The 11,920-nt window shown below is 39.9% G+C and overlaps 1 protein-coding gene across 1 annotated transcript in view; it reads right to left on the minus strand.

Moving 5' to 3' along the window:
* LOC107564536 (collagen alpha-1(XI) chain-like) overlaps positions 1-11,099 on the minus strand; it is a 91,899-nt gene extending 80,800 nt beyond the window's left edge. The window contains exons 1-3 of the mRNA XM_016249639.1: positions 10,773-11,099; positions 5,574-5,738; positions 61-274 (exon numbers count right to left, since the gene is read on the minus strand). Of these exons, the coding sequence (XP_016105125.1) occupies positions 61-274; positions 5,574-5,738; positions 10,773-10,893 (500 nt within the window). The 5' untranslated portion in view covers positions 10,894-11,099. The remainder of the gene's footprint in view (positions 1-60; positions 275-5,573; positions 5,739-10,772) is intronic.
* Between the last annotated feature and the right edge of the window lie 821 nt (positions 11,100-11,920).

Genomic DNA, 11,920 nt, shown 5'->3' on the forward strand with positions numbered 1-11,920 from the left:
ACTGTTTAGACCAAAAACCTTCACACAAATCAAAAATATACAAATAAAGAGTCAACTTGCTTTCCATCTGCAAGGTTAATGGCACGGAAAAGGGGGTAATCCTCAGGAGCGGGCTTCCCATGCTGATCCTCATACAGGAAGACCGGCGCACGGCCCACCTCCACTCCCAGCTGCTGGATGCCCTGCTCGTTGTATACAGACAAAAGGAAGGACTGTACTCCTGCCTTTGGTTTGATAGTCATAAGGATGGAGAAGTCCTGAGGGAATACTCCTCCTGAAGAAACAGGAAAGGCATTGTAGGTTAAACATCATCTGTTATTGATTATTTATACTCGTGTCTTCCTTTCCATGGCATTGATGAGCTAAGACTATATTATATCAGACAGTGTACTGTGATCTAAACGGGCCTTGTAATATGCAGTGGCCCTTTTACAGCAACCCATTCTCCACATCGTTTGAAGGGGATGGTTTAATGAAGTATGAAACAGTTTGTCTTTTCTGTTGGCACATTAACTTTACAAGGTGTCAGATGACATAATAGATTTACAATTAAATGGGTTGCATGAGCACTGGAGTGAAACTAAATCTCAAACTATTTATCTCTGAAGTGCTGTACACTTTGCCAGCCTTGAGGGAGATTTTTTTTTTTATGCCAACATACTATTTTGCTGAAATTTCCAGTCCTAAAATCATAAGGTTTGGAGGCGATTTTATTTTAGCCAAAAATCACAGAAAATGAATTGTTAATTGAATCTCCTGCTATTTTGTGCCTCTGTTACCCTTTGCAGTCTGGCCAATTTGGAAGATACCCAACACACACAGAACCGAAGGTCTGAGTTAATGTTACTAAACTAGTAGATGTAAATGATGTTGATGTTATAGGCTGAGCAAATAATTATTTCAACATCCCATTCGTAAAAACTATACTCAAAACTGTGTTAACCATGTATGAGATGTATGACACACTGATTTTGTGAATGATTAGCATTACTATGTCAAATGGTCTTCAGTTTAATTAGTATGTAACAGTTCACCATCTGTGATATGCTACAAACAACATAACAGCTTATGTTACAGAACTAATAGCAGCAACAGTTAACAGCAGTTTGGATCTGTTCAGCTAGTCATGGATGAATTAGCAAGAAACACTCTGGTGAAAAGTTACCAACCCAGGCGTATTAGGAAATTGTCCTGGTGGCGACGTTTCTGCAAAGTGACATTGTTTTTTGCATGCTGCCACAGTGAAATATCCAATAAGTGGTGCTAAATGTGCGTTCAGTTTTATTTGAAACAGATTAATGTGAATCTGGCTACATTTTATTAAGTTGGTTGCTGTCAGTATTGTGGTAGTTTGGAAATGAAATATCCAGTGAGTGGAGCTAAAAGGTTAAAGCTCTTTGAGCTCTTTTAGGTTTCACAGGACTTGTACCTGAATGCTCCACATCACAGGTCAACACTGTACAAGGTGAGCTACCAAGCAAGTTTACTACTTCAGAAAAGCCATACATATGGAGTTGGTTATGCAATGCAATTGTCAAAATATATTAGTTTACAAATCATGCACTATGGTAAAAGTGTTCTAGGGTCACAACAGTTTTGTGCAAGGAACTGTGCAAAAAAAGACTAAAAGTTGGTGTTTTACTGTCACTTGTGTTTATGTCAGCTGGAACTGCAGCCCTTACGAAAATTAACCATGGATTTATTATAATAAAAGTGTAGTACAGTTTTTTTTGGCGTATTGACTACCATTACAGTTTTTCTGAATTGCTAAAACACTAAACCCCAATCTCTGAACCTAATTCTCACTAGCTTAAACAAATTTGTCGAATAAAGCACTCTTTCTGCTAAACCTTAAACACGTTCAGACACTTAGGCTCTATTTGCAAATCTCATGCACACTTTTTGCAAAACTCTAAACACATTCTCATTCACTCAAACACTTATCACACTGTGATGCAATTGTGCTGCAAAATGCTAAACACAATCGGCAAAAGTTAAACACAACTAAAGCACAGTTGTCATCGTTTACACACAACGATTCAAAATTGTTCACACTTGTTTCTAATGATGTGATCAAACCAACTGTACATAATATGAGCCAGTTCAGAGTGCACAAGTGGCACAGGTGACTGAATGATGATACGAACAATAGATGGAAACAATCTGAGAAGGAGAGGAGGAAGAGTACATGTAAGAAGTGAAGAATGAGGGGGAAGAGTAAGGTTTAGAGAATGTTATCAAGGCTGGATCTGTCAGACCAGAGGGTTTTTTTTCTCTTTGTCTAGCAAAAAAGACAACATTACTTGTGATGTGGACAAAGTCTTCAGGCACAAAGACATGATGCTGAGACAGAATGAATCTCTCATTGACCCTGATTTTACAATTGCACAACTTACAGTATTTGAGTGTACTGTAACATGCTATTCATTTAGAGTTGTATTTGACCTTTTTGGCCTTTGCAGTTGGACTGCAGTATCTTTGCAGTATCCAAGTGCTGAATATATAGAAACATTCAGTACTATTCAATATTCAGCACAATACTATTCTTGCAGTACATACTGTACAGTAGGCCTATACAATATATTCACCTTACTAAGTTGCAATTACTATACTTTTTTTATAGAATTGCCAAATTGTTTACTCAATACAATATATATTTTCTGTAATGTTCTGGATGCTGTGTTCTCCATTTTTCTCTGTAGTGTCTAATCAATGCTCTTTAGTGTTTATTTTATCGACTCATGTGTGTGTGATCTGAGAGCACGGTTTGATTTTGAGTGCAAGTGAAATGGTTTTGCAGTGATTGTTTGATTTTGATGGAGGAGTCAGAGGTTTCGTGAATTTAGTTTGAGTATTTGGATTTGTGTTTAAGGTATTGAGAAAATGAGTGATGGTTTCAAGAAACGTGTTTTAGCAATTCAGAAAAACTGTAATAACTGCAGTTTTACTACAAATACCATGGTTAGTATGGTTAGTGTATCAAAACCATGGTTAATTTGTGGTTACCATGGTTTAACTATAGTAACCATGATCAAAACCATGGTTAATTTGTGGTTACCATGGTTTAACTATAGTAACCATGGTTTTTTGGTTCCTCTTCAGGAACTCGAGCTGCGTCGGAAAACGCTAGGGGAACGCCTTCTGTGACCACGCTCTGAATCACATGTGAAATCAGTCCAATAGCTGAGCGGGATGTCACGGGCGGGTGACGTCACGACCAGGAAGCTATAAAAGCACGTGCGGCGGAGCCAGCGTCAGCTTTCTGTCATTCAGTGAAGCGCTCTGTGTGTGTCAGTCATATTTATTGTTGTCTGTCTATTGTGAGAGAAAGTTCTATAAGCAGCTATGTCTAAAGCTCACACTAAGACAAAGCATGCAAAGGGCGAGCCTCCCACTGCGTACGCTTAGCTCCCGGAGGGCTCTCTTTGAGGAGGGAGCCTTCGCCAGCGTTCCTCGCGGTGCTGGCCCCGCTTCCGTCGATTCGGAGCGGCGGCTGCATTCGTGGGGTTCGCAGTTGGATCTGGCGGAGGGAATGGAGATGGGCGAATCTCTATCTCCTTCCTCACCCACCAGATTCAGTGCCTGATCTCTGGGTTCGGAAGCCCGTTCTGCGGCTACTTCCTCCGGGGCTGACGGCTCGACGCTCCTCCTGTCTTCCTCCGAGGAGGTTGACATGGAGGACATCGAAGAGGTTTCGCCCCCTTAATCGCCCCATTATGAGGAGCTAGTGGAGATTAAAAATCGATTGGAACTTAAAGAGCTGGATGAGGGCGAGGAGCTTAGCTCTGATACTATTGCAGAGTTAAGGAGAACCACTGATCTCTCTCTCCGTGCCACCAAAGAGACCGCCAGCGCCATTGGGCGGTCCATGGCAGCTATGGTGGCAGCAAAGAGGCATTTGTGGTTGACCCTGTCTGATATGAAAGATAAAGACAGGGTCTTCCTCCTCGACGCCCCGCTTGCGCCTGCTGGCCTGTTCAGCGATGCTGTCAATTCAGTCGTCGACAGGGACCAGGAGGCTCGTAAACAAGAGGCGGCGTTTCAGCGGTTCCTCCCTCGCCGTATTTCAGCTCCGGGGGCTACTGGGCGGCAGCAATCCCCACCGCGTACCAGCTCCTCACATAGGGAGATGCAAAATCAGAGCGTTGCTGCCCGTGTTCCCCCGCGTCGGGACCGGAGGCAGAAGCAGCACTCTGGGTTGGGGGCCTCGAAGCCTAAGCCGGATCTGCGGACCATCCTTCAGGCTAAGAGGTCCTCGACCAAAAGGTAGAGGTTCACACCGCATTACACGGTGCCCGTCTACCCCCAGTGCCCTCAGGAGATTGTTCTGCCAACCCTGCCGGTGCTCCAGGGCACAGCGGTCTCCAGCAAGCATATATGTCAGTTACCGCCCGGCAATGTAGTGGCACTGAGAGGCTCGCGGCCTCTGCGGAGGTCCCCAGAGCAGCTAGTTCGGTTGTCCCCTGCCGGCGTGCAGACGCTTCAAGGCACATCAGAGATCAGTCTCGAGAGACTGATTCCCTTAGTAGATTATTTAGCAGCGTGGAAGCTACTGCCAAATGTATCTCAATGGGTCCTGCGTACTGTAGAAAGAGGCTACAGAATCCAGTTTCGTTTCTCGTCTGCCTCGATTCAACGGGGTCACCCCCACACTAGTGGGTCCCGAGCAGGCTCTGGTATTAGAACAAGAAGTAGTTTATCTCTATCCTTCCTCATCACAGGAAGTTCCTGAGGTTCGTTTTTGGGGGCAAAGCATACCAATATCATGTTCTTCCTTTCGGCCTTGCACTCTCACCCCGTACTTTCACAAAGTGTGTGGATGCTGCCCTGGCTCCGTTGCGACTCCAGGGCATCCGCATATTCAACTACATAGACGATTGGTTGATTTTAGCTCCTGCCAGCGCTTGCTTCATTCCTAGAAGCTGATGCTGGCTCCACCGCACGTGCTTTTATAGCTTCCTGGTCGTGACGTCACCCGCCCCGTGACGTCCCGCTCAGCTATTGGACTGATTTCACATGTGATTCAGAGCGTGGTCACAGAAGGCGTTCCCCTATTGTTTTCCGATGCAGCGTCTCGTTCCCTTGAGGAACCAGGGTTACATACATAACCTGAGACGTTTTATTTGTTGTAAAACCATGGTTAATTTTCATAAGGGAGTGAATTGTTTGTAGGTACATTTTGGAGTTTTACAAAAACGTGGGTAGAGGCACGTTTTACCATTGAGCCTATGTTGGTCAAAACAGTAGTCAAAGAGCTTTCTTTCTTTCTTAATGGACTCTTTCTTGAAACAGTAAACATGGCTTTAATTGCTCCATCAAGGTCTGGGCATCAGACTTCTAGCAAATGCTAGAAAATTTCCAAATGCTTTTAACTGAGATGGTCAAGCTACATTATGTACTTGCTGTTGGATGCATTTCAAAGAAACAAAATAAACAACTCAAAATGTCACTTTCCAAGAGAAAACTAATTAAACAACATTTAGAGGTGATTTAAAGCCTTGCCCAAGCATAAAAGTTGCTGTATTTAAGAGTAAGTAGGGATGGGAGTACATAGATTACAACAATTCACGTACCTGGGAAGAGCTGCTTGGTTGGGGTGCTGAGTTGAGCCCGTTTGTCCACTCGGTAGGCCACATCTGGTTTGGATCCTCTCCGGATGGTGCAGAAGCCTTGTGTTTTCTTCACTCCTTCTGGTGAACTTTTAAAGTCTAAGACCTTGAGCACATCCACGGTTTCAGCTGTGAGGCAGAACGTTGGTTGCTATGATCAAAGGGTTTATCATTTTCATAATTTAATTGGTGAGCAAACATTATTAGCATCAACAGCTTTGCTACATCAAACCAAAACAATATTTGTTCAGTTATTTTCATTTGTACATCTAATTTAACTAAAGGCAATAATTCTGTTATCAAGCAGCTAGATTAGAATTAGGAAAAGTCTACGAGGGAAAAATTAAGCAGCACTATCCAAAGATACCTTTCATTTGTCACGCAGATGAGAACGGTGATTCTGGTGTGAAACTAGTGTTATATGGGGGAAAAAAACTTGTAAAATGGAAATAAATGCTTTCCTTATGAAATGTCCTTTATTATTAGCATCAACAGCTTTGCTACATCAAACCAAAACAATATTTGTTCAGTTATTTTCATTTGTACATCTAATTTAACTAAAGGCAATAATTCTGTTATCAAGCAGCTAGATTAGAAATTAGGAAAAGTCTACGAGGGAAAAATTAAGCAGCACTATCCAAAGATACCTTTCATTTGTCACGCAGATGAGAACGGTGATTCTGGTGTGAAACGTGTTATATGGGGGAAAAAAAACTTGTAAAATGGAAATAAATGCTTTCCTTATGAAATGTCCTTATCTTGCCTTGAATGGTGTGGAGTGAGTATATCTACAGTCAATTATCGTTTAGCAAGTGAGGGCATTTATAGGCCACATCTTGCCATTTGTTGATATGGACATGAACAAACAAAGTCCCATAAAATCCCCTGTTGGTGCCATACGTCATTTGGCAAACAACGCTAACTCTGACTGACGGTTTTACCGTACCTAATTCCCTGCCATCGTATGTGTGCTGTGACCGTCCAATGAAGCAATTGTACTTTTACGAGGAACCCGAGCAGCATAGCAGTAAAGATGTGAAGAAATATCCAGTAGGGATAATTGACCCCCTACATGCAGATCCATCTACAAAACCAAACATTCCAGGAGTTAAAGTCACTGGTGCTGGTCACTGCCCTTCTACAGTTATGGCAGCTCAGCATGACCCAGACTTTACAAAAAGCTCAGTTCCACCAATATGTCAGGTACGTACTTCATCATGTTGCTACTACCAATGTCATATATAAAAGGTTCTGGTTTCGCTCAGCCTGCACACCACAAATGTCTCATTTCTAATGATCCTTAACAAATATATTCTAATGCTTAAGATTTATGATATGATTAATATGGCAATTTAGAGGCTGGTACTGTAAAGTGGACTCCAAGCAGCACTGCAAAGTCACACTGATTTATTGCTCTGCTCGAGTCTTTTAGGCTTCGCCTTTGATTCCGTGAAAAGGAAAAGTTCTGGCCTCACTTGAGACTGATGAATGAGCATGTACACAAGGTCAGGGAGATAAGAGTATCAGCTGGGTTACTTACATCCATCACTATCCAAACACAACTTTGTGTCCTTAAGATGCATCTGTTTGTCATCACCATTGCGAATGTTGTGGTCGAGGATGCCGAGTTGTGTGAAGTCTCTGATTCTCAGGAGGTTTAAGGGAACAGAGGCTGAATGGATGACTAGCACATAAATACTCCTATTCTGACTCCCCCGCTACCAGAGACTACAAAAACTTCTGAGTCAGAGCAAATTGACATATTTGTCTGCTGGTCGGGCAGCAGACAGGAAGTATCTCTTTCAAAGGCCTAAAAACAATAAACCATATAAACAGAATGACTATAGTTGCTAAAGACTCATTACTCTCTCTCTCAGGACTCAAACCAGGGTTTTATTTTCATATGCTTTGACATCACAAAAAGGCTAATTTTCCACCCTGTCCCTCTGAACCAAGGCTGGGAAAGCACTTTCGAAGAATTATACTGAAGTCTTTTGAAAGATCAGCCCTATAACACTGTGCAAAAGGCACCATAAAACCAGCAAAACCTTTATAAAATATGAAGGACGATGAGCTGCATTTGTTAAAAATAGACACTGGGGAAAAGTCACTCAGACGCCTGGTCATCACAGTTACATTTAATTATATTTTAAGGTCAAGAGCAGAAAAAAAAGCTGAGAATTCTTCTCTTGCTACAGTAGTTAATGTAAAAAACTAAATTTGACTTTCTTTTTTTTTTCATTATTTTCTGTAACCATATGGTAAGAACGTACAGGAAGTGCTGATCCGGTAGTTCCCGTTCCACATATGTGGCTAGGAGCTGAAGGGTGGTGCTTTTTTTAGGGTTAGTGCACATGCTGAACACATTATGGTGTCGGCATGGTACAGCCTGCAGATAACTTTGCCTCAACGTACCACCAACCAAGTCCTAATTCACTGAAAGCACAAATTTATTGTTATTCTACTCTGGGACTAAGATAAAGGGACTACGTTTAATTGCTTAGTCCAAATGCTTGGGGTCAGTAAGATTTTATAGTTAAAACAAATAAATACTTTTATTCAGCAAGAATACAATAAATTCAGTAAAAAAAGAATTAAAAAAAACCTTTACAATGTTACAAAGAACATCTATATTTAAAATAAATTATGTTATTTCTATTGATTAAAAAATCCTGAAAAAAGTAACATGGTTTCCACAAAAATATTAAGCAGCACAACTGTTTTTAAGACTAATAATAGTTTATTCTTATTTTTTTGCATGTTAATCACAGGAATAAATTACATTTTAAAATATATATTAAAAAAAACGTTTAAACATATCACAATAATATTGTTTTTATTGTCTTTTTGATCAAATAAATGGTGAGCAAGAATTAAAAAAAATTTCATTTTTTGTATAGTATATAAATAATTCTAAGGATTTTTTTTAATGCTTATTACGAAAAATCTGCAATGTTTGCCTGGAACAGCTCAGTTTTCTTGATAACATTAAAACAGCTGCAAACTATAAAGCCCAGTATGTCTACATCCGTGTGCACGTTTGTGAGCTTAATGATGCAGTGAGGTCTTAATTTAGCTTTGTTAAATCAGTCTGTTGAGAATTTCCATTCAGTTTAACCCTCACTGACAAAACAAAGAGCAGCCCTCTGCATTATCATTCTAAACGAGAGAATAAGAAAAATAGTCTGAATAAAAGGCATCCAAACTCTTAAAGGAGAGGATAATAATCTGTAACTCTTACGAGTCTCTTCCAAAATGCAGTGCTACTGTTTTTTCTTTCTAAACATTAAACTAAAGGTCTCTTTGTGCTTTTCAGTATGCCTCTCAGCATTACTGCATACCTAAAGGACTCATATATTCCAGATGTTGAGAATTGGCAGGAACAGGACCCCGCTCTCACAGAAGCTCTAAAAAAATGTCAGTATCCAAAATCCATTAAAGCAGCAAATAAGCACATTGCTCCTAATACATATCCACAAGTAAGAACCTTGGGCACATTTTTTTCAATGTCAATGTCATCAAATACACAAGAAACGCAATATCAATTGGTCAAGCAAGAACAATCATAACATTCAAACTGATCCAACAAGCAATACAATCCCAGTAGTTGACATTAGTCCTATTCGTACTATGACATAAACAACAACTGCAAAAAAAGGCCCTGGATCCTCATTGACTGAATCTTTGGATATCTGAGCAGGTGTGGTCATTATATCATGTGAACTTTGTGAACTGCTGTAAGAGATATTTTATAGTGTTTTACGTTCAATCTAAAAAACAAGAGCCAAAAGGTAGCTTTTATGCATGGAATTTAGTTGTGGTCAAGATTGGTATTAAACCAAAAATGTGGAAGCACACTTTCAAATATCCCCACCTCCCAATTGGCCTGCAGAAGTGCAATGTGGTGAAGACATTATCAGGCAGCCATTTTGAAAGAGGTATGTTATATATCTGAAATGGCCATCAGAACAGCAAGAAAGGAATATACTCTTTATTGTTTTACTGACTAATTATTATATTTTGTATTTGTTTAAAGCAGGAGAGAGCAGGCTCTTTGAAAGCTTTTATCAGAAAGACAGTACACAAAAACTATTTGCTATTTTTGATTCTCAGGTGAGTCAGAAGGATATGATGCTCTAATGTTGCCCATTATTTAGAGTAGCCTATACAGGAAAACTAAATGTATAAATGACGGATAGGGCCACTTTAAAACACTCAAGTGACCACTTTTAGAAGTAGACAATGTGTTCAAGTCAGAAAGCACTTCTACCGTAGCTTTCTGACAGTAGACCGGTCTTTAGTGTGGACTGGGATAGTGTGGAGAAATGGTCTCTCTCTCTATCTGACCAATAAAATGTCCTAAACTAATTGTGGGCACTGGAGTGCCTCACTGGTGTGTGCAGGGTAGTGCAGTTACCGTGAATGGTGTCAACAGGTCAAATACACAAACCTTTCTGCCATTAATTGAATCACTCTATTTTGGGAGATAGCCTGCTATAAAATGTTTTTTTATACATAAACCTTTGAAGATCAGGGTCACCAGTGATATTGTAACTGGCATTTAAAATATATTTTATAAAAATATAATATTTATATTTATTAAATATAACAATAGTTTATACAACTCCGATGAAGCTACCTGTAACAGCAAACTTTGAAATACTTAAAAATATTTGTCTTGGTAGACTCTTCCAATCTGAATTTCAAACGGAGCATCTTGTATATTAGACTTTAATAAACCTATAAATAATATAGCCTATAGTTTCAAAACCAAACTGGGTGGGCTATGTCTTAGTTATTATAACAGTGCCATTATTAACAGCCAGAACTTACGCCACTTATATCTCTTAGTCAACGGTTTTTCTTATCAAGCAGCATTGTAGGCATTATGATGCCCGAAAATATCATTTAAAATAGTCGTTATTGAGGTTTAGAAATGCCTTTTCGTTCGGAACGCGCCTATGATGGCCATAAATGCTGTCTAGGTAAGCAGCTTAATAAATTTTGAGCCACAGCCAATAAATCTTACAATATATATACACACACGCTGATCTTATTAGCTATATTTTGACACTGAAATTCACTACACATTTTAAGTTCGCTACAACTACAGACTGGCATCCCTGGAAGGCTCGCGACGATGCTCCTCAACCTTTTCCTTACCTGCTCTCACTTGTGTTGCCTGAAGGACAAAAGTCAGACTGAAAATTGCACTAAAAGCGGAGTTCCTGAGCCAGTTTTTCGTTTTCCATCTCGTGGACCACCTTTCCTTATCCTTATCCATGACCGGCGCCCTCAACTGTGTGTTATTTTCAAATTCGTTCCTTTTCCACAATCCAGATTATTGTTTTTTTTTATTTATTTCTGCACTGCCATGAGCGAAAAAAAAAATCAATTGGTTGTCGTCGTGAACAAACTTCTCAGTCCCTCCGCCCAGTATTCTCAGACTGAAGGTAAACGGGCTCTCATGAAAAAAAGAAAAAAAAAGAAAACCGGTTTGTTCCCTGAAGACCTGAAGTTTTTAGGAGGGCTGGACGTGGACTAAACCTGACCCGTGAGGAAAAAGAAATGAATAGGGGAAAATCACCAGTCTTGGAAAGATCCGCCCATTATTTTTCGAGCTTCAAAAGTTTGACACCGTTCCCCCGAAATCTCGAGCAAAGGTGTATCTACTCTGAGGGATCAGACAACACCGGGATGATGGTGATACACCGGTTTACCGGAGGAGAGAGACTCGTATAACTTGGATTATCATCCTGGGTTCAGAATCAGTGATTTAGGACCGGATAAGGATAGGCTATCTCCACAGCACTAGACAGCTTACTTTATTTCGTTACTTTGTACATTTGTAGATCGCCATTTGGATATATATATATTATCAGCATTCTGTGTACCGTCTGTAATTTCCACAGCTGACCTGATGAATGGCATTTTGCTCCACTATATAGATGATTCAATTATTATTATTAGTAGTAGTAGTATTAGTATTAGTATTATTATTTTAAATGGTTACATGAAGAACCTTTCCATTTAATCTTTCCTCTGCATAGTGTAAAGGGGTCATCTTTTTTAAAGATCATTATTTGGTGTATTTGGTGTAACAGAATATGTTGACATGCTTTCATGTTCAAAAAACACATTATTTTTCAAATACTGTACATTATTGTAGGTCCTCTATGCCCCGCCTCTGTAGTAGTAGTAGTATTAGTATTAGTATTATTATTTTAAATGGTTACATGAAGAACCTTTCCATTTAATCTTTCCTCTGCATAGTGTAAAGGGGTCATCTTTTTTAAAGATCATTATTTTGT

This window comes from Sinocyclocheilus grahami, unplaced genomic scaffold, assembly GCF_001515645.1.
Source record: "Sinocyclocheilus grahami isolate Dianchi unplaced genomic scaffold, SAMN03320097.WGS_v1.1 scaffold945.1, whole genome shotgun sequence".
Taxonomy (NCBI): Eukaryota; Metazoa; Chordata; class Actinopteri; order Cypriniformes; family Cyprinidae; genus Sinocyclocheilus; species Sinocyclocheilus grahami.